The sequence below is a fragment of the Empidonax traillii genome, unplaced genomic scaffold (genome assembly GCF_003031625.1).
Source record: "Empidonax traillii isolate 1590-97213 ecotype Southwest subspecies unplaced genomic scaffold, ASM303162v1 scaffold475:size860808, whole genome shotgun sequence".
Lineage (NCBI taxonomy): Eukaryota > Metazoa > Chordata > Aves > Passeriformes > Tyrannidae > Empidonax > Empidonax traillii.
In genome coordinates this window covers 156,186-183,570 of record NW_020955668.1, presented here as the reverse complement: position 1 = coordinate 183,570, position 27,385 = coordinate 156,186, and the positions used below count along the sequence as shown (strand labels likewise).

The following is a 27,385-nucleotide window of genomic DNA, read 5'->3' as shown; positions in this document are numbered from 1 at the left end:
TAATTAGGGGTCCTAGATATCATTCCTTTAGGAACTCTATGTTGTAGAGCTGCACAGCAGTATTAGAATCAGATGAAAGCACTTTTATCATATGGATTTTTCTGCTTTGAGTGCAGAGTGTGGGAATACAGCCACCCTCTATAGCTGTGTGCACACCACAGATTGATGAGTTTGACCAACTTCTATGCTAACTACTATTCATTCTCTCTAAACAGACTCCTTTTTGCAAGTTTCAACAAGCATTCTGCATGGAAATACAAACTTTGCTGCTTTGTAAGTAAGATTATGGTTATACTGTTCACTACGGTGTTAATTTATTTTCAATCTTGCTCCGTCTTTATTCGGCAAACACTGGAAAGAATAACAGCAATAGTGGTATGTATTGCTGTATGCACTCTCTAGAACTGGATGTTTTATTAGAAGACACTCACTTGTGATGGTCAAATTTCATAATTCTAGTAAAAGTTTATGGAGGAGAAGAGAAATGACTTCCATCCCTCTCCATCTGCAAGTGAAAAATGAAATTCCATCCCTCCACATCCTCAGGCATATGTTAGCCATTCCTGCTTTCAGGTTTTCTGATGTTACTACACAATTTAGGAGTACAAAGGAATGAGATAGTATTTGGTGTAGAACCTACAGCACAAATGAAGCAGGTATCATGCCAAGTGTGTCCAAGGGCTTCGATGAATTTATCTCCAGCTTCAACAGGATAATCACAGCCATGGCATTTTGTGCTGAACAAAGCAATATAATCTAAAATAAAACAGAAAGCAAACTTAGAACAAACTCTAATGTCATTGTATTAAATCCAAGAGAAACAGAAAGTTTCCAGACAATGAATCTTTTGATTGTTTTTGCTAAGTTTCCAACTACATTCACTGAGACATTCATACTGAAATTTGGTTCTTTTCTTTCATTATTTCAATACAAACTCAGTCCAAAACCCCACGTCAGTATGACATTTATCATCACAACTGTAAAAGACAAACAAAAAAATTCATGGAATTTGAAGTTATGTTTCTCGCATTACTTTTAAATTAGCTTTAATGTACGTGGAATCCATTAATAAGGACAAATATGGTCATACAAAAGAGTCTAATGGCCAGGGAATGTTACAAGTTTTCATCACTGGGTTTATGTTCTTTCTGCATCGAGAGAATATTATGATAACCCCACACTGGCTGATTAATACATCTTTACTTTGATTATCAAGTGTACTTGGGAAAGGCTTGACACTGAAAAAGATGAGTGGAAATTTTAAAGGTATATGGAATTCATGAGAGGCACTAGATGTTACAACAAAACCTCCAATTTTAAAAGGTAAGTACCCAGTCAGTTCAGCTGTGTGGTTTTTATTCTTCATAAGAGTTACTCTGATTTGTAAAATTTGAATTGCATAAACCATAAGGAAGGAATCTCCAGAGGGAAGCAGGCCAGAGGCTCTTTAAATGGACAAGGGGATACAGAGGGAGTATCACTTACACCTTAACCTCCCTCCTGACCACCTCAGGCAGCTCATTTGCATGGCAAGTACCATTTATTAAACCATATTACCCTTTCCATTGTCTGGGAAAACTTGGCCTTTTCCTTTGTTAGTTGGCAAGAAGCAGTTCATTGGTTCTTTCAGCAGCCTGAAAGCAAAATCTGCACTAGCACGTGTTGCACATCTGTGCAGAGCTATCTTTTCATATATGGTGGTTGAACAATTTTAGGGTGAGGCAGCAGCATCAGAGGTCATAACTCAAGTGACTCAGTAGAGAGACTGTGGGCAGTCCTAAAGGAATAATTTTTCATTTCTAGTGAGCAGAGTCTGCCAAGGAAGGGAGCGGGACGGGGGAAAAGGTGCAGGAAGAGAAATGCAAAGTAAGTATCGTAATACATAAGGGAGAGAAGTGAGGTCAGGCATTCTGGGACACTGAGGCAAAGACCAGCTATTCCATCTTACAAACTGGAGAAAAATACAGAGACAGAAACACTTGTGTATGTGGAGAGTGGAAACAAAATCCATGCTGGATGGGCAACTGATTTAATTTTGTTCATCAGCTGCTTGATTCTTATGTTTCTTCCGTGAACATGAAGCACACGATGATGAGCAGAACTTCACAGTTTGCCCTACCTTTCTCACAGTAAGGTTCCCCGTCCTCCATGTGAAACAGGCTATTCCCAAATGGCTTCTTGCAAGCAGCACAGACGAAGCAGGTTGTGTGCCAAGTCTGTCTTAGGGCATGCATCACTTCCTGTAAAACAAACAAACAAACAAAAATCTCCAGCAGGAGAGCAAGCCCTGCCACAGCCTACTGGAGAACTAACGCAAGGCAGAGATGCTCTAAATTCTTCACTTCTGTATCAGCCAATTCCCTTCCTCAAAGAAAGAATTATGACAGAAATTGGGCTCCTTTTGGAGAGAAAGAAGAAACAGGACTGCAAACTTTCTAGAACAATGTATTTGCCAAAATGAAACAACATGGTTCAGCCAGCTGTTTGTATCAACATGCCCAGTTGCTGTTACAGGAGAGATTCTGCACAAAGATTCTGATTCTTTTCTCCTTTGTTTTGTCACGACTAGTACGAACTCTTCAGTGCAAGAATATGATTTGTTAAATAAGTTTTAGAGAATCATTTTCTCTCTAAGACCAAGGATAAGTGATTTAAATCTGTTGTTTCAAAACCATTTAGATTATGTAGCAATTTCTTTATGCTTCTTATGAGAATGATTCACAAACTAATGAGAAAACCTAAAAAATAAAAAAAAAATTCTTAGATTTTAACTTCTGTGATTAGTAAAAGTAAGCCTGTGTGTCTGTTCCTAGACCATGTGTTTAGCACAAAAAACCCTAATTCCGTGCAACTGATGTTCTCTTAAGCTGAGCATCTCGATTTTATCAGCTCCTGACTTCTGTATGGAGCAATCTCTATTACTGCTTCATTCTTTTGTCATTCAGAAGCCTTCCCAGCCCCAAAGCTGCTGTATTGAGCTCTAATGCAGTCACCTGCTAATTTGTCAGTCTTACATGTGCCCAGGATGATTGACAGTGTATCTCTGTCAAACAGTCCAGATTTCAAAGGACCAGCTGTGTAACTGGTGTAAATTAACTTTGTTAACTTCAGTGAAACAGCTCTGATTTATACCAGCTGAGAATCTCCATCCCATTTTATGCTGCTTCCAATTATATGCATAGACTCTGATTCTCTTTTAATTATTATTTTTAATGCCCATTGATTATGACAAAATGCACTGAAGCCCTCTTCCACGCTCTCAATCTAGTGAATAGGCAAAATAGTCTAATTTAGGTTTGCCATATATCTTATTAGAGAATCACCATTTGAGATTCATTAACTTCTGTTTGCAAAACAGCTATCACTGATAAATAGGTTTGGATCCATTTATGAACCTCAGTGAAGTAAGAAGCAAAAAATAGCTGGAGAAATCTCATTAATATAAATAGGGGCAGCTGGCATCTTTGCTGTCTTCCTGATGAAAATCCATAATGGGAAACTGCTTTGTGCCAGCATTCATTAGGTAAGTTAAGTCAGGACTCTGCTGTAAAATGACTCCTACTGCTGCAGCAGCAAATGAGGCTCGGTTTGGTTGGAGCCAGAGCTTCACCATCAATGTCTGATGCTGCCATCCCCAGCTGGCAATTGCAGAGAAGAACATCTAGTCTGTCAATGCCAGCATTTCGACAGACCTCCAAGGTGACAGCTACGCAGTGAAAATGCAGCGTGGTACCCCTTGCTTCCTCACTTGAGAGGGTCATGTCATCTATTCTCTACAACTGCATGCACAGATACACTGCTAAAATTATCTCATGGTATTCCAACCTCATCACCATCTAAGGTATATGGAGAGCAAATTTAGTTGTATATTTACTTGTACATGAGTACTTTAACACAAAAGTGACATGTATTCTTGCTTTTCTGGAATTCAGTCTTTGTATTTGTTCTGTATTTTCTAAACTATAAGAAGCCAGCTGTGTTGGTAACTACCAGAGAGGTGCAGCAAGAGCAATGGGCCTCCTCCCAACATCACTGGCTTCACCACTGAAATTTTGACTAAGCCCTGCGTAAGAAATAAAAACCCAGTTCAAGTCTCTTACTATAAATATAAGGAACAGAGGGATAAAAGCAACAGTGTGTGTATTGGATGGCAAAAAACTATGCAGAAAGTGTTACTTGCTTTATGCTCAGTGAGATGATAACTGGATTACATTTTCTATAAGTTGAATAAATGACAGAAATATCCAAGAGTTCAGATAGATAAAAATTACTATAAAATAATATGTTTCTCATTCTGAAATAATCAACAAGCTGGGAAATAATTCCTAAAAAGGAGGAAATAATAAAATATCTGCATTAATTGCTTACAGTCTGAGCTATTTCACTACTTCAGTGATCTATGCAGCTGGAGAAAGGGTTAATGTTGCTTTCTTACCCCCATGATCTTGGTGTGGCACCTGGCACAGGTGGGTGCAAAGAACTGTTCGTAGCAGCGCTCACAGTACACACTATTCTGCTCCTCCACAAAACACATATCAGCCAAGGATGTCTTGCAGTAAGCACAGTTGAATTCTTCTGGGTGCCAAGAGCGACCCATGGCTACCAGGAAAGGACCTCTGCAAACAATCACAGTTATTTTTATTGCAAAATGACTGAAGGACCCTGATTGCAAACCCACCTTGTCAGACAGCACATACATGTGTAAGAAGCATCTACTTGAACCATGAGGTGCACATTAAAAACAGCCAGAAATGGTCTTTTTCAAGATCGTTACTCAAATACATTGCTGATTGGTTAAAACATTTCATTACTGCTTGGTCCCATACACTGAATTTACAGAGAAAAATCATCAATTGTTTTCATATCTGCATAACTACAACAGGCCTTTGTAAGCAGCTGCAGAGACAACAGGAAAAGGCCAAGGGCTGCAACATAGAAGATAATGCTACTATTTGAAAGCATCAAATAACAAGCAACTTTCTAGACCTACACACCCATACTTCACAATAGCTCCTAAAGTCTCCTGCCTTCTTTCCATCTGAGAGCACTGCATGTTCTGGAAATGCCAGACTATCAGATGACAACTTGCTGTTTCATTATGTGGAAGGCACATTAAATTTGTTTTGGTGATTGACTCTTGATTGTAGTTAGATATAGAGATTGTTACTGGAGTATTTCCATTTTAGAATACATAAAGAGCAATAATCAGCATTTCCACATCGCCAAACTAGCTCCTTTTAGTGGGGAAGACTGTCATTAAACGTGGATTACTTTAAGTTGGATAGCAGTCCACAGGGTAACAGTAGGCACTGGTCCAGCAGAATGAACTGGGAGAGCAGAAGGGAGAGGCATGCTATGAATCACTGCTAATAGAGTGTAGGCATTATCTTTCTCCAGACACAAAAGCAACAGTTACATTTGGCTGCTGTTCCAAAATGATGCCTCGTTCCTTTTCTGTCCATAATCCCCCCTCTCTGCCCCCAGCCCCCCCAACTCTCCCAATTATGTTGCACAAACCTCCTTCAAAGGGTTACCTTAGGACCAGAAACCTGTTTAAAAAACAAGCAGTGATTTGCCACAGCATCCAGGAGACCAACAATTAGCAGGTATAACTTTGCAGTGATAAAAAAGTGAACCGCATAATAACAAAATGAGCTCTGGAAATGTTAAATTAATGAAGCAGACAACAGACATCCCTGCTGGGTAATTTAACAGAGTCTTGGGCTCTGGTACTGTATGTTAATGTACAATAACCAGTCTCTCTGGTATTTTTTTCCTGCTTCATCCCTCCTGAGGACCTCATGCCCTTACCGAATGATGCTGTTGCAGTGGCCACAGAGAGGAGTTCGGCTGCTGGCTGGGAAACGCTCAGCCCTCTGAACTGTTCCCCGCGTCGTGGGAGGCTGGGAAGAAGGTGGAACTGGAGATGGGTAAGCAGAAGTTGAGGCAGGAGATGGCACTGGAGCACCCCTTGGTAGGATGTGCTTTGTGACAGTGGTGGTGGATTTTCCAGGTGCGAATTTCTGGGAAAAGGAGTCATCTGTTACCCAGGGAGGGCGACTCGCAGGCTCCGTGTTGGCTGGGGTGTAGGAATGAACTGGTGCTGGTGCTGGTGCTGTTTTAAGTATCCCAAAAGAAACCAAGAAGCATTTTAAAGTCTTATTCTTCTGATGGCAATACAGCAATACTTACCAAAGGGTACTCCACGACACACAAAAACGAGAAGCTTCAGATGATACTTAATTATTGCCTGTCCCATTATTGCTCATTTATTCTGGAGTGAAGCCCAGGATATCAGCACAATTACTGACTTTTAATCCACATGCATTACAGAAGTCACTGCCTACTGGCTTTTACAGATTTCATGGAGACCATTTTCAAGGTCATCTCTTCACTTTTCTAGTAGGAATGGATATGACAATTCTGTGTTAATTTCAAAGGCTGCCATATAATCTGTCCAAGACAGGTTAAAAACAGAAAGGCCAGATCATATAATAAAGTTTTAAATGGAATTCCCCGGAATTTCCCGAAGTTATGCTTAATTTTTGATCTCATTATGTTCATTCAAATGCAACGTTTTCTACAGATGTCACTGTTATTTATCGTTTGTGGGTTTATTCCTTGCTTTCTGAAGGAAAACAGGCTCACACAGGGAACACGGAGAGCACTGGAAGCAATATTGAGGGAGCCAATTCAGCTCGCATAACCAGCAAGACAAAGCCAACAGCACTTAGAGGAAGGCCAGACTTGTGGTTACGACTGATCTCAGTTCAGTTCTTGACTTCCTGTATAACTCTGAGCAAAGCGTAGTATCTGTGTCTCAGTTCCTGTGTATAAAATAGAATATTACACCTTTTTTTCCTACCCTTTGACTATCAGATAAAATCTTCAGTGCAGACTGCCTCTTGTGTTTGTGTGCACCAGGCTCTAATCTTGGGTGGAGCTTTATCATGTAAAAATAAGCAGGAGCTCCAGCCTGCACATACCGACAAGTTTCCCCAGTGCCCTGCTCCGTTTAAAGTGTCACATCTTGCATTATGTAGGACTGAAGTTACCGCCCAAGAAACAGCCTCACTTTGCCAAGTACAGGAGCACTAAAAGCAGTTTTCCTTTGCAAGGGAAACAAAGTGAACGATTGAAAAGAAGCTTGGACAGTTGAAGTGCTTTGCCCAAATGAGAGAGCACAGATTCAGGACAGAAGCCAGCTCTGCAGCAGTGTAGGCAGACATTCTGCATAATGGAGCCCAGCACCAACAAAGTGATGACCAAATACAACATGGACAGTTTAAGGGGCTTGCAGTTAGAAAGGTGTTTCAACCAAGACAGTTCTGAGTGTAACATGGATCTTTCTGAATAATTAAGTGAGATATTAAGTGGTGAGATTATATTCTACTTAGCATTCCTCCCTTAGCCCACACCCTGCTGCATGGAATAATTTACACTGATTATTAGCAATTTGCAGGTGCTTAAATTGCATATATATCAATCCACTGCAATCACACCTGTGATCTTTTTAATCGAGGTCAGAGTTGAATCTAATGCCTTTTCTTGATAAAACTTTCTTATGCTACAGTATCAAGTTTCTGCTTCATTAAACTGTATCCCACCTTAGCTTAAGGCTTTTTTTTTTTTTTTCACCTGGAAATGGTAAATAGCATTTAAAGATTTCAGAACAGAGTTTATATGCAATCTCTTTAGATCCTGAGGCTGTTGCTATTTATGTATTACGGAATTAAGATAGGCAAAATTAGAAGGTAATATTTCATCTCTAATTGGTGAGTTCAAAAGGCTCCTACCTATGAGCCTCTCTAATTAAATAAGGTGACTTCCAGCTCACTTCATATTGGGAAAGGATTCTCCCTCCCCCAAGAGTGAGTGCTGGTTCATGCAGAGAGAGGATGGCCCTCTATCCCACAGAGGGCCTAACAAAATGGGCAGATATTCAAACCTAGAGTTCCAGAAAGGGAGAACAAATGCAGTCCAGGTACCATTTTTAGGATGTCTTTTTATATTATTGTCCTTACTAAATTCAGCTTACAGGCTCCTTGTTTTCCTTTTTCCTTCCTTAATGTCACAGTGTTGGTGTTCTATTTTTCCAGTTTGTTTATTCCAACCAATAGAAACTGAATATGATTTATCTGAGTTCAGATTAACGTAGATCCCTTTGAAGGGTAAACACTGAGGAAAAGTCTTTGTCTTTCATTCTCTCTACCTTCTATTTATTTTTACTCTACCTTTTCTACTTGCTGTGGTAAAATAAAGCAGCCAAACAGGATTTTTTTTTCTCAGTTACTGAGAGAAAGTACCAGAGGAATTATTGCAAAATGACAAATGGTGGGTGTTTGCAACTGCTCTGAGTTCCCTTTTCAGCTGTTCTAATTTAATAGGCTTGATTTCTTACAATATATTCCCCTCCCCCCGTGAATAAGATGCAACTAGTATTGATTTAAAGTAGTGTCATTGCAATGTATTAGAAAGATTTCACTAACTTTGAGATTTTGGCAATTGTTATTAAGAGCACATTATTATCTTATCATTTTAGAACTATATCCCTAAGCTTATATGAACAACTTTTTTATCTTAGTAGCTACTTGCATACACATTCACCTTGCATGTTTATGTATTTCAGTCTTCCAGCATACATGCAGCAGAAAAAAGGGGCTGTTTGCTGCTAAAAAAGTAATAAGATTCAGTGTATCAGAGAATATATTCTCAAAATATCAGTATTGTACGAGCTGACCACTGCCTGTTAAAAAATTAATAGTTTAAATAATTCAGTGACCTAACCTCTATCACCTTGTTTCTCTCAGCCCCTCAGATTCTCCTAGAGAAAGAAAGAATGAATGGGATTATTTTTATCCTGAGAGAATGGCAGGAGAAGAGGTCTCTTAACAGCAGTAGGAACAAGCCAATTCCTCGCTTCGGGGAATTTGGAATTCTCCCCATCAATGCAGTATCAATGGCTATTTTCCCTCCAGACACAAAGGTATGTTACCCAAGACTCATTTAGTAAAGATTTATATAGTCTCAAATGCTTTTTATTCATAGACCAGCTCACATTGTGAGAACACTGTGAGAACAATTTTCCTTTTTTCCCTTTGTTAGTAGATGACATGAGTTATTCTTTATTATTTTCAGTAACAAATGAAATTCATAACCACAACTGATTTGGCTTGTTCTAAACTTAGTGGCCACATCCTTGAAGCTCAAAGTTTTCCTACATATTGTTACAGCATATAGTAGATGACAGACAAAGCAGGTGCTGCTTTATAAGGAGACACTATCCTTATTCAGAAAAATTAAAAATGAAATTATATGTAGGCTGCTGTTTTAGTAATGAAGGCTTCAATGTAAAGCTCATTAAGGTCTGTGGGAATCCGTCTACCAATTTATTAAAGAGCAGATTAGGCCTTTATGCTTGACCACTTTGCATACACGAGTAGTCCTATTTGGACGTGGGGATTTAAAAAGAAGGATCTGCTTTCTTACACTTAGGTATCATGTTCGTGACACAAAAACTGGCGTTGGAGCTGCTTGGAATGTGAGAAAGAGCGATCCCGGTGTGGGAAAGCCTAGGGGAATGGAATACACAGGGATACTCTGCCATCTAGTGGAGCTTGTTCAGAAGAATTTTGTGGAGTGGAATTTTAAAGGGTTATGAAATTTAAGGAAAAGATTTTAGAGTTCACACCTTTCCCTATACTAAGAAAATAAAGATTTTTAGCAGCAGAACATTCCCACGTGAGCTAGGTTAGTGAAAGTTTAGACCTCCTGATTGCTCCCAACTGAGCCAGATACTCAACAATGCGGTTGCATTTTGAGGTTTGTTTCAGTGTAAACAAGATTTAGCCCTTTTCTGTTCCGTTTGGTTTTTGTTAGTTCCCCCTCCCCAGTCTGAGACAGATTAAAAGAGTCTTGTAAATCCTCTTAGTGGCTACATCAGGTTTCTTCATATTGCATACATGGGCCTGTTGGTGGGTGTTGAAATACGGAATTTGGTGCCCTATATTTTAAGGGAAGCCGGTCATGTCCCTCCCATGGACACTGATGGCTGCATAAAGACATTCCACTTCTAATTCCTACATTGCAAACTCTCCCAGCAACCTCCTCTATTTCAGCCTTTTCACACAATGGATTTACCAAAATAGATGGCTAAGAAATCATTTGCTAAAGTGAGAGTGCAGTTATTGCAAAAGCTGAGTCTGCACTTAGATAGGGAGAAAAAGATGTGTTTTCAGATCTCCTATGCCATAATTTGGGAACAGCTGGTCCTGTCAGACTGAGGTTGCATTTTCCACTGCAGAACAGAATTTATGTGTGTTGACAAAGCTGGGTGAGGAAGTTTTCTAACTGCCTTCATGATTTGTTTCTAAGTACTGTTCATCTTTCAGGTCTGTGGCCAGAAATGTCATTACCTCCATTTCTTTCCAAGTGGCAATTTCCCATTTGCTCGGGACTGCAACTGTCTCCAGGGCCAACTCATGTTTAAAACCAGTATGAAGTGCTACTACATCAAATATATAAAACTTAAAAATGTGCCAAAACAAAACCCAAACATCTTCAATATTTGTCTCGAATCTCTTTTGTACCTGAGTCACAGAATACTCAAACTTGGATGGGACAGTGACGTTGGTGTTCACTTATGAAAGTACTACAGAATCATTCACGGGACATTTCAGACTCCTAAATAATACAGGGAAACTTACTCTTTCATCCCCTGCCACCTACTTAAGCTTTTATTTGGAGGCAATGGGGCTCATAATCAGCAATATAAGGAACTTCGAAGAAAAAACAACAATGTAAGGAAGTGCAAAGAAGATGCCCAACCCTGGGGAAAACAAAAGGATTGCCTCTTATTCCCCACTGAATTCAACAGCCAGCTTTTTCTTTAACAGATACAGCTAACAATTGCAAACAGCTGCAGATTTATTTCTGTGGCAGGTTCACACTTCCCCCAGATGAGCACGGGGCTCAGTATCCATCAGTGTATTTGGGTGATATTTTGACTTGCCACAGTTTTTGCATTATTGAAATAAATCCTCTGTCTTCATCTTTCCTTTTACAAGTCAAAAATAGAAGCATTTGCCTTCAGTGAGAACACAGTATATGCTGACACACTTAACCAAAAGCAAATGAGGAAAAGCTGCAGATTTATTTACTCTGAGATCCTTAAATAGCTTCTGATAGCTCTTTTCTGACTTGGCTTTTTCCACCTTTCTGTCTCAAATACAAAGATCAATCAATTGATTTGTCTGGCTGCTTTATGTCTCAGTAAAATTTCTACATTTGTTTAATTTCAGTAGATCCAGAGATAGACCATTACAGAAGACGGAGTTTAAGACTTTTAGAATTCTTGGCCTTTTCGTATTTACTTGACTGTCAAGTTATAAATCAACTTTTTAATTCTCTTGCTAAGATCAGAGAAACCTTAATTTGAAACAGAACTGTATTTAGATTTATATCACTGCCTCATTTAATTTGTTCAAGGTTCATACTTTGGTCATCCATGGTTTTAGAAGTTCACTCCATTTGTAACACATTAATACAAAGGGAATTAAAATAGTATCAAGGAGCATTTTTTCTACATGAATGACTAACCAAATATATCCCCTCAGTTACTAGACCTGTGGAAAATGGAAGCATAGCATTCTGAAAGTACATTAATACCTTATTCTTTATTTCAAATGCAAGCCTGAGTTTGAGGAGTTCAATATATATGGCCATATCTATTTTGCAAATACATTCTAGTCAAGCTAACTCCACTTATTTTATATTATTGCTGAATTGTCCGTTCTTATGTTATTTTATCAATTCTATAGTGTCACTGGGCTCCTAAGTGGACACACTGTGTTATTTTCCAGTAGTATTTCTTCTGAAAAATCAGGTTACCCATTTTTTATTACAGACTTTTCCCTTGTTTTCATTCTTTCTCCTCCATTTGTTCCACATTTTAACTCTGAAGCAGAATACAAATACAACAAAGTTCCTGTACCTTCAGATAATTTGAACCAAAACTAGCAGCTAGCAGCATTTAGTTCCATGTTTATAAATATTTTCTGATACATCTGTGTCCTACTGCAAAATGTGCATTCTTTGCATTCCCTTTCTCTGAAAGAAATATGTGTGTACCTTTTTTTCTGGATCCTTTCAATACTTTGAAGGCACCTTACCTGGCTGGTAGACAGAGGGTTTTATGCTGGCAGTAGTAACAACTCTTGGTTTTGAAGTACCAGAAGCAGCAGGACTTTCACCGTAGCTTCCAGAAACTGGCATTGGTGTATATGACTGGCTTGTGTTTCTAAAAGCAAAATGTAGGTGTGAACAACTTTATAAACACCAAAAGTTACCGATAACGAAGTAGCAGATCTGGCAGCGTCCAAAGCACTCCAAGAGGAGCAGTCTGTGAGAGCTACAGAGAGAACACTGTGAGATTCATCAGTCTATCATTGCTAAGAAAGGCTGGGACAATTGTATTAGCTGAGTAAGGATTTTAAATAATGCCAAGTTTGCTCTTGTTGTCACAGAAAATAGCTTACTAAGGGAATATGACAAATTTGGAGCTCTCAGTCTAACAAGGGATCAGATTTCAGGAACCTGCACACCAAGTTTGTGTTTTCTGTCCCTCTGCAAACAGAAAGGCCTGGTCCCGTATAAGATAAATCAGTGAGAGATATCTTGACTTAAAAATATACTGGCTCAGCACAATTACTACTACTACAAATGCTAATTACTGTTTATATGTGTCATACTCCTTTCAAAAACATTGTAATGACCTCTAAAAAATATTTCTAAAACTAACTCCTTTCCCATTTAGACTGAAATCACAATTTCTGTAAGTTTTCCTGATGCTCCAGTTCAGCCCACCCAAAAACCACGTGATAGGCAATATTATGACACAATTTCTGCATTCCTAGATTAAAAACATTTGCTCAGAATTCCAAACATCCATAAGGAACAGTTCTTCTCTATTTCATGGCTTGGCCAGCAATTCTCAGTTTGAGATTTGAACACATTGAAATATATGCCTCTTCTCTTTGCCTTGGGATGACTCTGTTTGTAGTGTCTGTGCTTCACAGACCAGTAAAAGAGCATCACAATCGAAGCAAGCAAGAGAGAAGAAAGAAGTACAAGGAGGGGAAGCAACAGATACCCAGAGGTGAGCAGTGAGAAGAACCGTTTTCTACAGAACATTGCCCATACTCACCCTGAAAACACAGCTTTATTCCTGAAAACACAGCTTTATTTTCTTTTGCCCTTCAGCTTCACTCTCTGTGTGAACCACACCCCTATCCATTTGTGCTGACAGTTTAGGGGTTATTTACTTTCCTATTGTCTATAGGAAAACATTTGTCAGCACATGAAAACAAGTGTCCAGCTTTGCCAGACTCTTGGTCCATCTTGACTTTTACATTCTTTAACAGTGGGAACAGATGCCATCTGGAGAAAAAATGTTAAAATCGTATGTGGCAAAGCCAGTGAATTTCTGCCAGTACAGGTAAAACTCAAACATTCGGACAAACAGAAACTTAAGTGATTTTTAATTTTGAACAAAATAAACCTATGCTCACAATGTAGCTTTTTGCTGTTCTGGCAGTGCTTCTGCTATGGATTTCGTTTGCACAGCATTGTGCCTCAGGCTAATTAATTTTGTCTATTTAGCAAGACTTAGAAACTCAGCTATTGCTACAATGGCTATAGCGAATTATTTCTGTACCTACTCTGGGGCTTAGGGCTGCATTTGGGTCCACTATACCACGAGTGAACAGCACTCTCCAAGAGAAACCATTTTAGGGCATTTGTATTCACTGTAAGTCCTGTTGTGAACTGTGCTGTGATTTTGTAACAGCCAAAGCTGTTCTAGGCACACTAAAACTTTTTATTTTCCATTTTTACCATCTATTTCCTGTTGATACCTTCCCATCTGTAATGCCTAAGAACACACTGTAATGGGGGTCAGTGGACAGAGGGTTATTGCTGCTCCCACAGCACAGACAGGGACATTGGCTTCACATACACCTTTCAAAATTACCTTAACACACCAGCTATAGAATTTTCCTAGGTTTAAAATCTGCTATTCAAAGTAAACCAGACAGATCAGCGCCTAATATTTACAATGTGGATTAAAAGATGTTAAATCGCGTGTCATACAGCCCTAATCTGAAGATGTCATACAGTCAGGAAAGTCTCCCAGATGCACAGGCCCAATGGTTGGAAAGACTCATTTGAATCTCCCTTCATGCACAGAATACATAAAGAAGTTCTGAGCCAGGTCAGTGATACTTAGACTGTCATGAAGAAAAAGGATTATTCAAAATTCAAGTTTCCCAAATGTAATAGCAATAGTGAAACCATGACACTGGATTTCTTCTGTGGTCAGAGAAATGAAGCTGACAAAACAAAACCACACACAAGCACCCCCACGTTCATAGTACCAAAGTCATAGCAAAATTAAAAGAAGTATTGAGCTCTTTTACACGTTCATGATGCACATTAAATACAGTCAGAAAGATAAAAAGGCTTGTCAAAGAGAAATAAAGTGTTACGCTACATCATTAAGGGTTTTAGTGAAGTTAAAAGATTTATCAGAATTTCTGCTGAAGAGAATGAAATAGCATGTGATTAAAAGAAAGAAAAAAAATAGAAAGAAAGAAGGTAATTAGGAAAGAATAAAAAGATGTCCCAAGGATCAAAGATGCTTTAATGGATCAGGAAGCACTGAAAAGCAGTGAAAGCAACCCTACTGAATTTATCTGTAGCAGTCAATGGCATGTGACAGGCAGCAAATTAAATTCTGGCTCTGAAAACTATTAGTTGTCAGAAAAAGAAAGAGTAAATTTCTAAGCAGATCATTTTTATGTTAACGCTTTACTAGATGCTTACTAGAAGCAATAAACTGGTTTGTTAAGTGCTTTTAAGGTAGAGTAGCTGCACAAAACGTTTTTATACCTCTTCTGTGACTGGTAGCTGATGGAAGTGGAAGAATGCCGGTTGAAACTAAAATGAGACAAAAGTTGTATTTGAAAACATATACAAAAAAATTTGGGATATCTTGTCCTACCATAAACTTCCTATGAATAAGAGGTGCTCTTAAGCGCTAAAGTAAACAACATGTACATATTTATACGAAGAAGAAGTGCTCTTAAGTGCTAAAGAAACCAACACGGACATATTTATAATCATATAAGATTGGTATTACATTACATTCTGTTTTCTCATTTAAAGCTAGGAATCAGAGTGAACCCTGAATAATGGAGGTGAGTATATTGCTCCATAAGTCACTCTCATCCTGGTCTGCTTGTTATTTGGTTGTGGAATTTCAATTCAGCCACTGGACTGTTGGATTTGACATTCACCATTTATTTGTATTAGCACAAAAAAATAAGTATGAGGGGTTTTTTTGTGATTGTCATAAGCTTAAATTGCAGCAAATCTAAGAAGCAAACCTTGAATGAACTAAAGGCCAAAGACAGGTAAGTTTCCAGCTTATGAGGCAGCTGGGAGAACCCCATGGAAAAGACAGGCTGGAGAAGCTGAAGCAAAAACCCATCACGTTTAACTGTGCCCTTGCAGAACCATTCTACTGTTACGGGGTCGTAGGTAAACAGGTAGATTTTTTTTTTTCCTTGGGGAAACAGCATCATTTCAGAACATAAATGAGTCATTTATGCAAATACAGGAAGTACTTAAAAGCCTGCACAGTGTATGGTGTGAGGAACAAGAGGATTCAGAAGGAACACAGCTCCTGTCTCAGTGTGGAGGAATCAACGCCCATCCCACGGCAGCACAGCCCACACTGGCCACAATTACCAGAAGCCTTTCACATGCCAGTTGTTGTCCTAACTCCTGGAGAAGTTTTTCTTCCCTTTACCACAGACACAGTGCTTGGATTAAAATCTCAGGATTGGAAGCAATACCTTTCTTAAAACCATAATTGTAACTCTTTCCACCGTTTCTCCTGGTTTTGCCTTCCCAGAGTGCTGTCTCATGGGGTCCCCTGCTTCTACCCTCCAGATGCAACAACAGATGCATAAAGACCTTTAAGTTTATTTAAAACTCTCCTGCTGTGCTTTGTTCTTTGTAAGCAAGAACATAAGTAAAACAGATAACATTTCAGATGTGAGAGTAACACAATCAGTTCAGGATTAATGACTTATTCAAACATTCCTCTTTAGGAACATTAGAAAGATTTTACTCAGGTTAGGTGTTATGCATATGGCTTTGCTAACAGAAGCAAATTACTATAGAACTGGATCTACCAGCGTTTTAAATCACATTCAAATAGTTAAGGATATTAAGATATCAAGAAATCCTCCTGCATTTTCTTGGTGGATCTTTTTCAGCCATCTAGAAGGAAGAAAACCCAACCCAAACACTGGAACAATGGTGGTAAAATCTCAGCCTCATCTTCCTGAGAATGTTTTCCAGGATGGGGACAGAGTTGTAACTCATGTCATCCATATTTTATTCTGGAATAAAACTGTTTGAAATGCTCAGTGCTTCTCTGGTATATGTCAAGTTGAAATGGATTTTTAAGTCCACACTTTGGCATGCTAAAGCATTGTTTAACTTCTAAATGAAAACTATCGGATGCTCAAAAATTTGACTTATAAATTTGTTTAGAAACCAGTTTGGTCCCTTATGTTTGAATACACTACTTATAACATACAACAGTTTTTAAAACAAACATGGAAGTAGTTCCCAAAGATATTTCAACTGCAACACAGCCCTCCAAAACCAACCAACCAAACTGAGCTTGCTCCTTGTACCTGATGATCAGGGAACCAAATTTTCACAGGCCCTACAAGTTTCCTATTTGCCTTTATGTCCCAAGGCTTGCTGAAGCTCAGACAGTAACATCTGCTTGTTGGTAACAGCTTGAAGTGCATGTCAGCATCAAACCTTGTGTCACCCAGGGCAGCAGCACATGAAGTTGATGTGCTGTAGATCTTTGACTTAAATCATTGCCAGGCACAAGCAAGAGGTTTTAGTAGTCCGATTAAAGCATTGCTTTTTCGAAAGAACAGCGATTTTTCGTAGATTCACAGAATCTTTCAGGTTGGAAGAGACCTCAGGAAGAGTCTTATCTAACCTCCTGCTGGAACAGGGCCAGCTCTGAGGTCAGATGAGGTTGCTCCACCTTTTATCCAGTGATGTCTTGAAAACCTTCAAGAATGGAGTCACACAGCCTCGCCAGACAACTCATTTCCTTTCAAAGGGGCAGGAAAGGGGAAAATGCTCCATGCCAATCTAGTGCAGGAAATTTACTTCCAGTTCAAATGTCTTAATATCTCAAGGTGATCTTTTTATCCTCATTACTCATTAAAATTGTTTCACACTGATTAGTCCATATTGATACATAAACAAAATGAATTCATAGTTTTAAAATGTCAAACCCACAACATTTACATTAATTGGTTAGCTGTTTTTATGTAAGTTATACCTAGTTGCTGCTTAACTTGTCCCTGCCTATTGCATGGGTATTGAAACTAGGTGATCTTTAAGGTCCCTCCCAGCCCAAACCTCTCTGTGATTCTATGATTTTCAAGACAGCAATGAAAACACAGCACTTATGGAATATTTATAGGGGTCCAACGATGGAGAGTGGTGAAATGTGAATACATGGGCTCTGTCTGGCCAGTCACCAAAGCTTCAATTTAATTTCATCTTCTGACTGATGGATATATTTCAGTCTTCAGCTGAGAGAAACCCTAAGATCAAGTGTTTTCTGTAGCTCAGAAGAAATAATAGGCTTTGCATGCCAGTGTTCAGTCAAGCTCAAGTATGCACAGTTATTAATGTTTTGAAAGGCAGGGACCTTACCTGAGGATAAGAGGCTTTTAACTACAAGAGTCTAACTGTACCAGAAGATTGAACAAAAAAGTGTTAGGTATTACTTCTGAAAAGCAGAGTACTCTCCTTTGTGACAAGCAATATGGTAAGAGCAAGCGGCCTCAAGTTGGCCAGGGGAGGTTTAGACTGGGTATTAGGAAAAAAATTTCTTCACCCAAAAAAAAGGGCTATCAAACATTGGAACAGGCTGCCCAGGGAAGCGGTGGAGTCACCGGCCCTGGAGGTATTTAAAAGACGTGTATATGTGGCACTTAGGGATGTGGATTTGTGGTGGACTTGGCAGTGCTGGCTTAACAATTGGACTTGATCTTAGAGGTTCTTAAACAATTCTATGATTCTCACAATGTGAAAATTAGGTCCTCTTAATGGATACCTCTAAATAGCTCATCACTTTGGAATTTTGAAAGTTCACACATAAAACTAGAAGTCAATGGCAGTAAACACCCCTGCATCTGTTTTATCTTCTATTCCCAGTAACATTCCGGTGACATTCACCAGCTCTTGAAACTAGTTATGATTAGTGTACTTCCACTCAAATAATGGAATTACATCAGCAGTTAATTTTATTTCATATGTTTTATTAGCTCCATACTGGAATTACTTCCCCTATGTAATTCCCATGGCTGTAAACAGACATGTTTACATTCTAAAACTGAAAACTCTCCGTTGTGTTCTGGAGCTGTTTCATTTTTGCATTGGTTTCAGTCATGTGACGCCAACAAAGCTGCCTTAAAGTACTACCTATGCACAGCACTGAACTGCCATTTTCTGAGATTTTCTGAGAAAGACCATTATACTTCTTGATGTGAAGCCATCACACTTGCACACTTTGTTCATTCTGAAAATCCCCTTTGGGTGATTCCTAACTGCCTTCTTATATAGCGATAAGAAGGACATGGGTGATTACAATCTCAAAAGTACTGCTAGTTTTTTGTTATTTCCAAAGACTGTTCAAATTTTAAAATCTACTGCTTTCTCCTCTGTTAGTGTTGTCAGAGGGTTAATGAAAGCAGTGAAAAGGTTTAGAAGTGAGGCAGTACAGCAGCATCCTCTCTTTCCAATAGCAGAAGCTACCTTTCCCTTTCCCTATCACTGGTCTTTCACTAGTCATGATTAAGAGCATAATAAAAGGTTTGTCATCCTATGTTTTAACCAAGAAAAAAAAGAAGGTCCATCATTCCCACCCAATGTAACTAGACAAATATTTTGATTTTAGGATGGCAAAAGCGGCACAAACCAACCAACTGAAATACTTTTGTTCCAAAAGGACATTTTGGTCACATATCCTGTATCTAAAACTTAGTTGTTTCCCAGCTCGGTTTTCATGTGAAAGATAAGGAAGGAGGCTACTGCTTCAAACACATCATGCTTTCAACAGTCTGCCAAGTCAATCTCTTAAGAAACTGAAAATCTTATATCAGAGAGCATAATACAAATCAAACCAAATTAAGAGAGCTTTACAGATATACCTAGACTGAGATGAGATAGCAGATGAAATAGTGGAAGCTGCTAATGACATGTTCTTGGACCCATGGAAAGGCTTAGGCTGTGAAAGAGAGCTGGGGGCTGCAAGTACTCTGCAGGAGACACAGTAAAAGCATGAAAGCATGAACAAAATGATTGAACAGGGACAAAAATCATGACATCACAAGCAAGCTCTGTCAGAGTTCAGATACAGGAGCACTGCTGCATAGTTACCAGGAACAGGTTTTCTGTAGCATACATCTGCAGACTTACAGAATAGCACAACCAAGCACATTCCTACAGAACACAAGACAAAATGCACACATTATGGAAAAATCTTAAAACCAGACTCTACTGATAACTACGAAAGACAGTATTACAGGACAGGACTTTGTCAATGATACATGCTTTTATCTGCAAGATCTGAAGATGTTTGAGTCTGAATACAAGATAAAAATTTCAATATGCAAACAGTACCAGACAGAAGATTCTCCCATTTAAAACAAAAGTAATTGGAATGATTAGTTTTGTAGAGGCATTTTTTTTTATTTGAAGCATATACCAGTCAATCCATTTTCTTCATGCTACAATTTCAACAGAGGGATAAAAGCTACTTAAACCTTATCATTATTTCACGTGAAAGTGCCTTACAGCTCAGTTCTGAATTACAGCATAATACCTTATTCAAACCTCCTCTGCTGGCTGATTGATTTTCTTGCACTGGAATAAAAACACTGGATGCTGGTGGGTCTTGATTAGGTAAAAACTGACTGAAGTGAGAAACTGAGTAGTTGGTATACATACATAATGCAAGTCAATTGGCAAAAATTAATCAAGAAGTAGAGCCAAGAGAACAATTCCAATTCCATTTACACACATCTAGGATGACTGGCTACAGCTGAGGTCTTGATTAAAGTCATTTAGATTACTGAAAGTGTGCTTTTCCTTGGATTTTTAAAGCATGCTAAAACATACATCTTTTCAGAATATTCATGTAGCAAACCCCAAAGATAAAAGGATAATTCACTCTAAAGGAATTTACTCTTACTATCTCCAAAATTACTGTAATGTAAGTGACAGCTGTATAAATCCCACAGGTTTCCTCACATGATGTCTGACAGCTTTTAATATACAGCTGTAACTCCCACTGTACTACAGGTGTTACAAGTGCTCATCTCCTTAAAACTCACTCCAGCTCTAAGGCTAATTCTCATTAGAGAAACAATATTAATGGATCTAATAGAAATTACTTAACTTACAGAACAAGTCAATCCCCAAATGTCCACCATGTTTTACTGACATCTGCTGTGATAGGGTGTGCTCAACCACGTGAGTAAACGACGCTTTTAAATTCTCATTTTCATGTCCTACTGCAGAAAGGCTATTAAAAGAACCTTCATTCACACTATTAAAAGAATCTCCACTCTCTATAACTATTATGAAGAGCTGTTTTGGCTTTATTACAAGCGGTGAAAAAACATTTCTAGTTTTAACCCTAGACTTGCTTTCTGAAAATGGAGTTACATTTTGGGGGCAGTTTTATTTTGCACATTCATTGCAAGCGTGAACAAGGTACCTCAAAATAAAAAAAACCCCACAACCCACCAAAATATATAAAAGCATATAAAACAGGTGGCAGCTTTTCGTACCACATTCTGAAGTGAAGAATGTGTATGCAGCATTTCCAGGGCCATATGGGGGGATAAAGCATTGAAGCATTACCTTTGGAAGGAGGATGAGAACGACTCCTGCACTACTGAGGTGCTTGCAGGTGGTGTCATCAGGCTGGCTGGATTTTGAGCAGCAGTAGCAGGCTGAGGTGCTGAAGCATGTGGTGCAGGAGCAGCAGGACTGGTAGACACCGGAGCATGCTCAACAGGGGTGCTAATTAGACTTAAATTAAATAAAACAAGAAGCATCTTAAGAAGGCACACATTTAAATGTAGAGCACAAAACCTACTATGTTTGAACCTGCAAACATAGTAGCAGGCTGGGTTACTGAAGGAAAAGCACAGTTATGCAAAGAAAAAAAAAAAAGACATTTGTTCAGCCTTTTCTGCTGTGCAGCTAAGCTGGAATGCAGCTTTGGTCCTGCTTGACTGACATTTATCCCAGGTGTTACCCAGCACTTCAGTCCTGCTCCCAATGAAGCCAGTGGTAGGAAATGCTGCATGGAGGAATTAAATGGTTGGAAGGAGCATGTCACAAACTCTTTGAGCTCGGATAAGTTGCATCCAATATTTACTCCTGGAACTGAAGTTTGTATTAGTGTAAACTTTTTAATTAGATGAAGAAAAGCAATTTACAGGATATTATCACAGTCCTGTGCCAGCAGGTTTCCTGCAAATGCTGATAGAGTAGAAATACAGTCAGCACAGTTTTGTGTTGGGTTTCATCAGTTTTGTGCAACCTGGGTAGTGGAAAGATGTTTAAAAGGAGTCCTTCATCTCTAACCTAAATTCACCTTACATTATGCCACCCAGCACAAACAATGAGATGCCCTTTTAAACACAGAACAACATACAAAATACAAGGGGATGATGTAGCACAAAATTTTACTGTGCTAGTTTTAAAACCACGTGGGTGATGAGCATGAGTTGTTATCCTCATGTCCCTCTTGCACTATTGTGGCACATATAGCTTGGAGCAAAGGAATATTAATATTTTCTTCATTTTTTCTTGAATTGATTGCAAACAAATGAATTTAAATGAATAATAATAATCTAGTCTGGTATCCTGTGGCCATTTTAGTAAGCTACTGAAGTACCAGTGTCTCTCATCAGCCAGGGCTTATGAACATACTTCAGCCTGAATTACTCATCCCTTACAGACAGACAAATGGGGCCAAGTCATCAGAGAGCTTTTCAACATAGTTTAGTCAGAGCCATCCACTGTTTCGAAAAGAACCAATCTTTTGGGAGGTTCAGTTTATTGTCTTCCACTAGCTCTTATATCAAATGAAAAAAACAACAACAACAACAACAACAAAAAACAACAACAAAAAAACAAACAAAATAAAATCACTAAAAACACTCAAGTTATTTGATGACTGTTTTACTGAACTTAATATCAACAGAATAATAATATAAATAATAGGTCCATTCATGATTTGCTTGTCAATAAACCTAGTAAAAATAATTTAAAGTCATTTAAAATTCAAAAAGGAGGAAGAAGAAAAGAGAAAAACTTAATTATTTTGTGTTTAGGCAGATTTTACTGTAGATCTTATTAATTATTATCCACAGAACAAATAAGCCACTGAAAAATAACAAATTGAAACACTATTTTGGGGCAGAAACTTTGATGACAATATAAGCATATGTCCCCTAGGCATAAAGGATATTTTTCTTGATGCCTCATTCTACCTCATATTTTCTTTTGCTTCTGTCAAAAGCACTAACTTGGCAAGCTACACTCCTTAGGACCTAGAGTGAGTGCTTGGTACTTCAAAATTTGTGATACCCCTTGTGCTCAAAGGGACTGTCCCATTTCCCCCGTCCTTCTCTTCTTGTGTGGCTCAGTAGTCTAAATAATGGTGCCAGTTATGTTTGGTTTGATCAGCTGAAACAGAAGCGTGGTTGTTATAACAACCCATACATTTCAAAGTAGAATGCAACCCACAACAAAAGCAGAAAATCAGTATTTTCTCCCTTATGAATTTCATCTGCAATTATGTACGTAAGAAGTGGGGTCCTGAAAATACCCAGTTTGCAATTCTGGGTTTCAAATCATTACACCAAGTTTTGCAACAGTTTTGCAAAAGTTTGTCCATCGTAACATGCAGTTGAAATTCAGAGCAGTTTTTCCATCCTGATGCATTTTATGATGTAAATTCTTCCCATTAACAAATAGACCATCAGTTACAAAGCCTATGTAGCAGAGCAGCTGAATATTATCCATCACAACTATGGGTCACAGGGGACTCTGAGTTTCAATTCCCACAGGATTTTTTTTCCCCCTGTGCCACAGTGGGCACTGGAACTATCACATGAAAAGGTGTGGAGTCACAATTTAGTACTTACATATCTTTGATCTGGCAAAAAGGAAAGGAGTGCAACTATGCTGGGCACAACAGTGGAACTTCATATATGTCTTAAAAACAAACATAAACTAGGATTCCACCTATTTTGTCTATTTGCACTGATGTCAAAGGGTTGCTACAGATTTCAAAAGATTCACGACTTCCTACCTTGAAGAGGACAGTGAACTTACTTAACTGTAGCAATCTCCAAAATGTTAATCAAATACATATTCAGTGATACATATTGAAAAGAAAGTAAAAAAAACCCACAAAAATGTGTGTGAGAACGAGGACCTGGATGGAGACCGATTTGAGCAGAAAAACCCATGTAAATAAAATAAATGAAAATACACTGGAGTACATTTTATAGTTTAAAGAAAATACAAACAAATTTTGTCTTGCATGGTGTTTGCAATATTTCTTTTTATACGGTTAAAGTGTTAGGGGCTTGATTGCCTTCCTTCATGGTAGAATATATCAATTAACACAACAAGGAACTGGAGTAAATATAAATGAAGTAGATATAAACTTAAAAATCAGGGTGATTTTGTTACGTAAATAATATGCAGTTGGTAACATTCTCAACTCAGTTTTTAGAAAGATCTGAAGACTAACTTGACTGTCTTTAGTTTAACAAGTATAAATTTTAAATAATTATTTAGATAGTCAAATAAAACAACAAGCTAACTTTCTTTTTCCCTCAAGATTGCCTACTTTCTAGATTTTCAGACTGATTTTTTTTTTTTAGTTCTTCAAGTGCAGCAGAATTTTAAGAACTGATAAATGTGAGTGCTGCTTTATAAAATAGATAATCTATTGTAACACCTTCATTATTATATGTTACAGAGGGGTTTTTGTTTAGTTGGTTGGTTTTTAAATGCAGTCATTTTTGTAGATTATAAATCTTTACAGTACTTTCTATTTTAAGGAAAATCAAAGAAAAGAAAAAAAAAACCAAACATCTTCATATTTGCGGTAACAAACATAAAACTAAGTTAGGTGGATGAAAACAAACACACATCTCTTCTCAGCTGATTTTCACTCATGAGAAGGAACACAGATCAGTAGAGGTTAAGAGGATAATAATGGTTAACAACCATAATGAGAAAACACAGCAACAAATGCACTCTAGGATTTAAAAAAATAAGTGCAGATTATACTTCTTTCTCTCAGTAAAGTCCTAAGGTCTGAGACTTGCTGTCCAAATAACAATCAAGTGGATTATTAAGGCAGGACTTAGTCTCTTCTATGTAATGCATGAAGGGTTTTTTGGTTTCTAATCCTCCAATATATCACTTGTAAAGAATTGAATTTATAGGGAACAAAAATTAAAATGGATAGGGGGAAAAAAATATCTCTTACTGTACCATTTGTAGAAAAGTGCCTGAGAATATGTTTATAGAAAGCCATAACATTGAAGAGTCTTACATTTGAATATGGGAATGGTTGTAGAAATACAGTGAAAATAGAGAAATATCAGCTGCTGTTTCTCTGCTGAAGGTGCTTTATGACTTCTCTCTGTATTTTATGTGTGATCCCCAAGAGAGCCACTGAAAATGTAACACCCACACGAACTGGTGGTTGCTGGAATTTGTAGAACTTGGACACCTTCCTCTTAGGCAGTGGGCATTTCCAGCTGAAGGAGTTAGAGGTTGTTATTACCAAACCACTCCAAAGCTCCAAACCAGGTCAGTTATGCAGTTACACATCACGGTGTACCTTTGGTTACTGGAGGAAGCAAGAGAGACTTTCTGGCCAGTGGAGGTGAACCTGACCTCCCTCTGACTTGTACCCGCTCCAAGCCTCACAGAGCCCTTGGAGGCCACTGGCTTGGCATTGTCAGTGTTGGCATCCCCGGTGGAGGATTTAGGAGGATGCCAAATACTGGAGGTCACATACTGGGGTGCATGCGCGGTATCTGCAGGCCTGGGTAACAAAGATCACAAGGGGGTTTGTAAATGAGGCATTTCCCAGGGAACAGCAGGTATTTGAGGAAGAGACAGAATTCCAGCCACAGAAGAAGCTGGGGATCATCATGGTTTTGCAGATGAAGTAATGACAGATCTGATGGTTCATTAGTTTATTACTGCTTAACACCAGGAAAGGCATGAAGAATTAAAAAAGGTACCTTGTGTTAAATCTGGAAACCATATGGCTATGAATATCAAAATAAGACACATAGCAAGGCTGTGGTGATAATGGAGGTGGAGAAAAGCTATGGTATGAAAGATCACACAAGATTAAGGCAATGTAGTAACACCAGTCATAGATCAGAAATTGTTCCTGGTAAAATAAAACAATAATTAAAAGAAAAGGAGATTTCAGTGGAGCAGCTGCATAGTCCTGTAGGTGGTTTTAAACAAATGAAACTGTTGGTGAAATGCTAACGTGTTCCTTGTTTGATACACTTTAATTTATATACAGTAATCAAGGCATTTATTTCCTTCAATTTTCGTAATTAATTTAAAAATAAAATCAATTTTCCCTACTATTTCCAGGGCCGGTGGCCATTGCTTGTGTCACTAGTAACAAATAACAGTTGCACTCAGGGTTTAACTCTATGCAACCTTTGTTCAAACGTGAGCAGTCTTATAAAAAATACAAGGTGGTTGCACATCTGAGGCAGGAATCAACAGGACAGAGGAAAGCAGTGAGATGGAACTAATTTCATGACAAACTGAGAAGAGGCATTTCTTTGCTCCATGAAACTATCAGTCAGATTCACTCAAGAAGTACCTGTGTATCAGTACTTGTGTGGTTTAGTGCACGAACTAATAGAAAACAGCAAATTTCTCTCTGTAACTGCAAAATGTGCTGAGATCCTTTGAGAGAAAACAACTTAATATGAAAGAACTTGCTTACAGAGAGACTTTGTTTTGAACCTCATAACCCACTGAGGAGCAATCAATATATGCAAGAATCTGACATGTAAGCATTCTTAAAATACCAAAAATACAATCTTATTTAGATTTAAAAAATATCTTGAACAATCTAGGCAAAGTTTAAAATGGAAATGGTTCTTAAAACTCAATCACAAACTGACAATACTCCATTTCAAGAATATTTGCTAAAAACTTCTTATTTTTCAGGTTTGTGAGTTCTGAGAAACACGATCCCCACCTGTCCCATGTCACAGTGCTTCTTGAAGTCTGCATTAGAAAAAAATGCCTAGTGAACCCACTTAGTTGAAGCCTTCACAGTCATCATCTGCTCAAACAGTGTGGAGATTTCATGGTTTTGAGGTAAGAACAATATGGAGAAAGTGGAGATAAACTCTTAATAGGAAGTAAGTCAAACACAGCAAACATTACCTGTTTTCTGATGCTGCTGCAACATTTTCCTTGTCTCTGTGAAAGGAGGGATACAGTGTGAATGAAGTAAATGCAATTGCCAGTGGTGGCAAGAAAACCCACCCAAAAACAACCAAGGAGAAAGAAAATGGGCTGAGGAGAAATGTTTGGTTGCAAAAAGCATCCTAGAGTGGTTGCTCATAAATATAGTTGTGAGAAATCTCTTCAGCTTTCCAGGTGAAACCCACCAAATATATAAATTTACTGCATATTGCTTCTTATAATGTATATGCTTCTTTATCAGTTGCAAACAACTTTGCTTCAGTAATAAAGTAAAAGGAAAATTACCAGTTACAAATTAGATGTTGCATGTCTGCGTATAATGTCAGGAATAGTTTTGATTTTAATAAGTTCCCTTAAAAAAAGAATTTCAATAATATTCCAGCAGAACATATTTTGATGCCAAATCCAAGCAGTAAAACTAATCAGACTTGGGTAGTACTCAAGGATTTGGTATTTTGAAGTGAAAAAAATGGGTAACAAAGGTTCACTGAAGAAGGATTTCTTGTACTTGGTATCACTTCAAAATTCTCTGTCCTATCCAAGTACTAGTTTTCTCAATGTAAATCAGATTAGAATCAATTCCTGCACAGACAGTTCCCTCAATTAGAAATCATTCCTTCACTGAAGTGAGGAGTAAATCAGCCTTGATTTCTCTGATAGAGAACTGTGCTGTTTTTCTGTAAACACTCACACATGC

The 27,385-nt window shown here is 38.3% G+C and overlaps 1 protein-coding gene across 3 annotated transcripts in view; it reads right to left on the bottom strand.

Moving 5' to 3' along the window:
• LDB3 (LIM domain binding 3) overlaps positions 1 to 27,385 on the bottom strand; it is a 117,605-nt gene that overhangs the window by 3,512 nt on the left and 86,708 nt on the right. Inside the window, exons 9-16 of one of the 3 annotated variants that reach the window (XM_027895958.1) lie at positions 26,647 to 26,682; positions 21,037 to 21,207; positions 14,947 to 14,994; positions 12,171 to 12,298; positions 5,812 to 6,115; positions 4,436 to 4,616; positions 2,120 to 2,240; positions 641 to 756 (exon numbers count right to left, since the gene is read on the bottom strand). In XM_027895958.1, the coding sequence (XP_027751759.1) occupies positions 641 to 756; positions 2,120 to 2,240; positions 4,436 to 4,616; positions 5,812 to 6,115; positions 12,171 to 12,298; positions 14,947 to 14,994; positions 21,037 to 21,207; positions 26,647 to 26,682 (1,105 nt within the window). The remainder of the gene's footprint in view (positions 1 to 640; positions 757 to 2,119; positions 2,241 to 4,435; positions 4,617 to 5,811; positions 6,116 to 12,170; positions 12,299 to 14,946; positions 14,995 to 21,036; positions 21,208 to 26,646; positions 26,683 to 27,385) is intronic. The other 2 variants (XM_027895959.1, XM_027895960.1) reach the window with 2 other exon arrangements.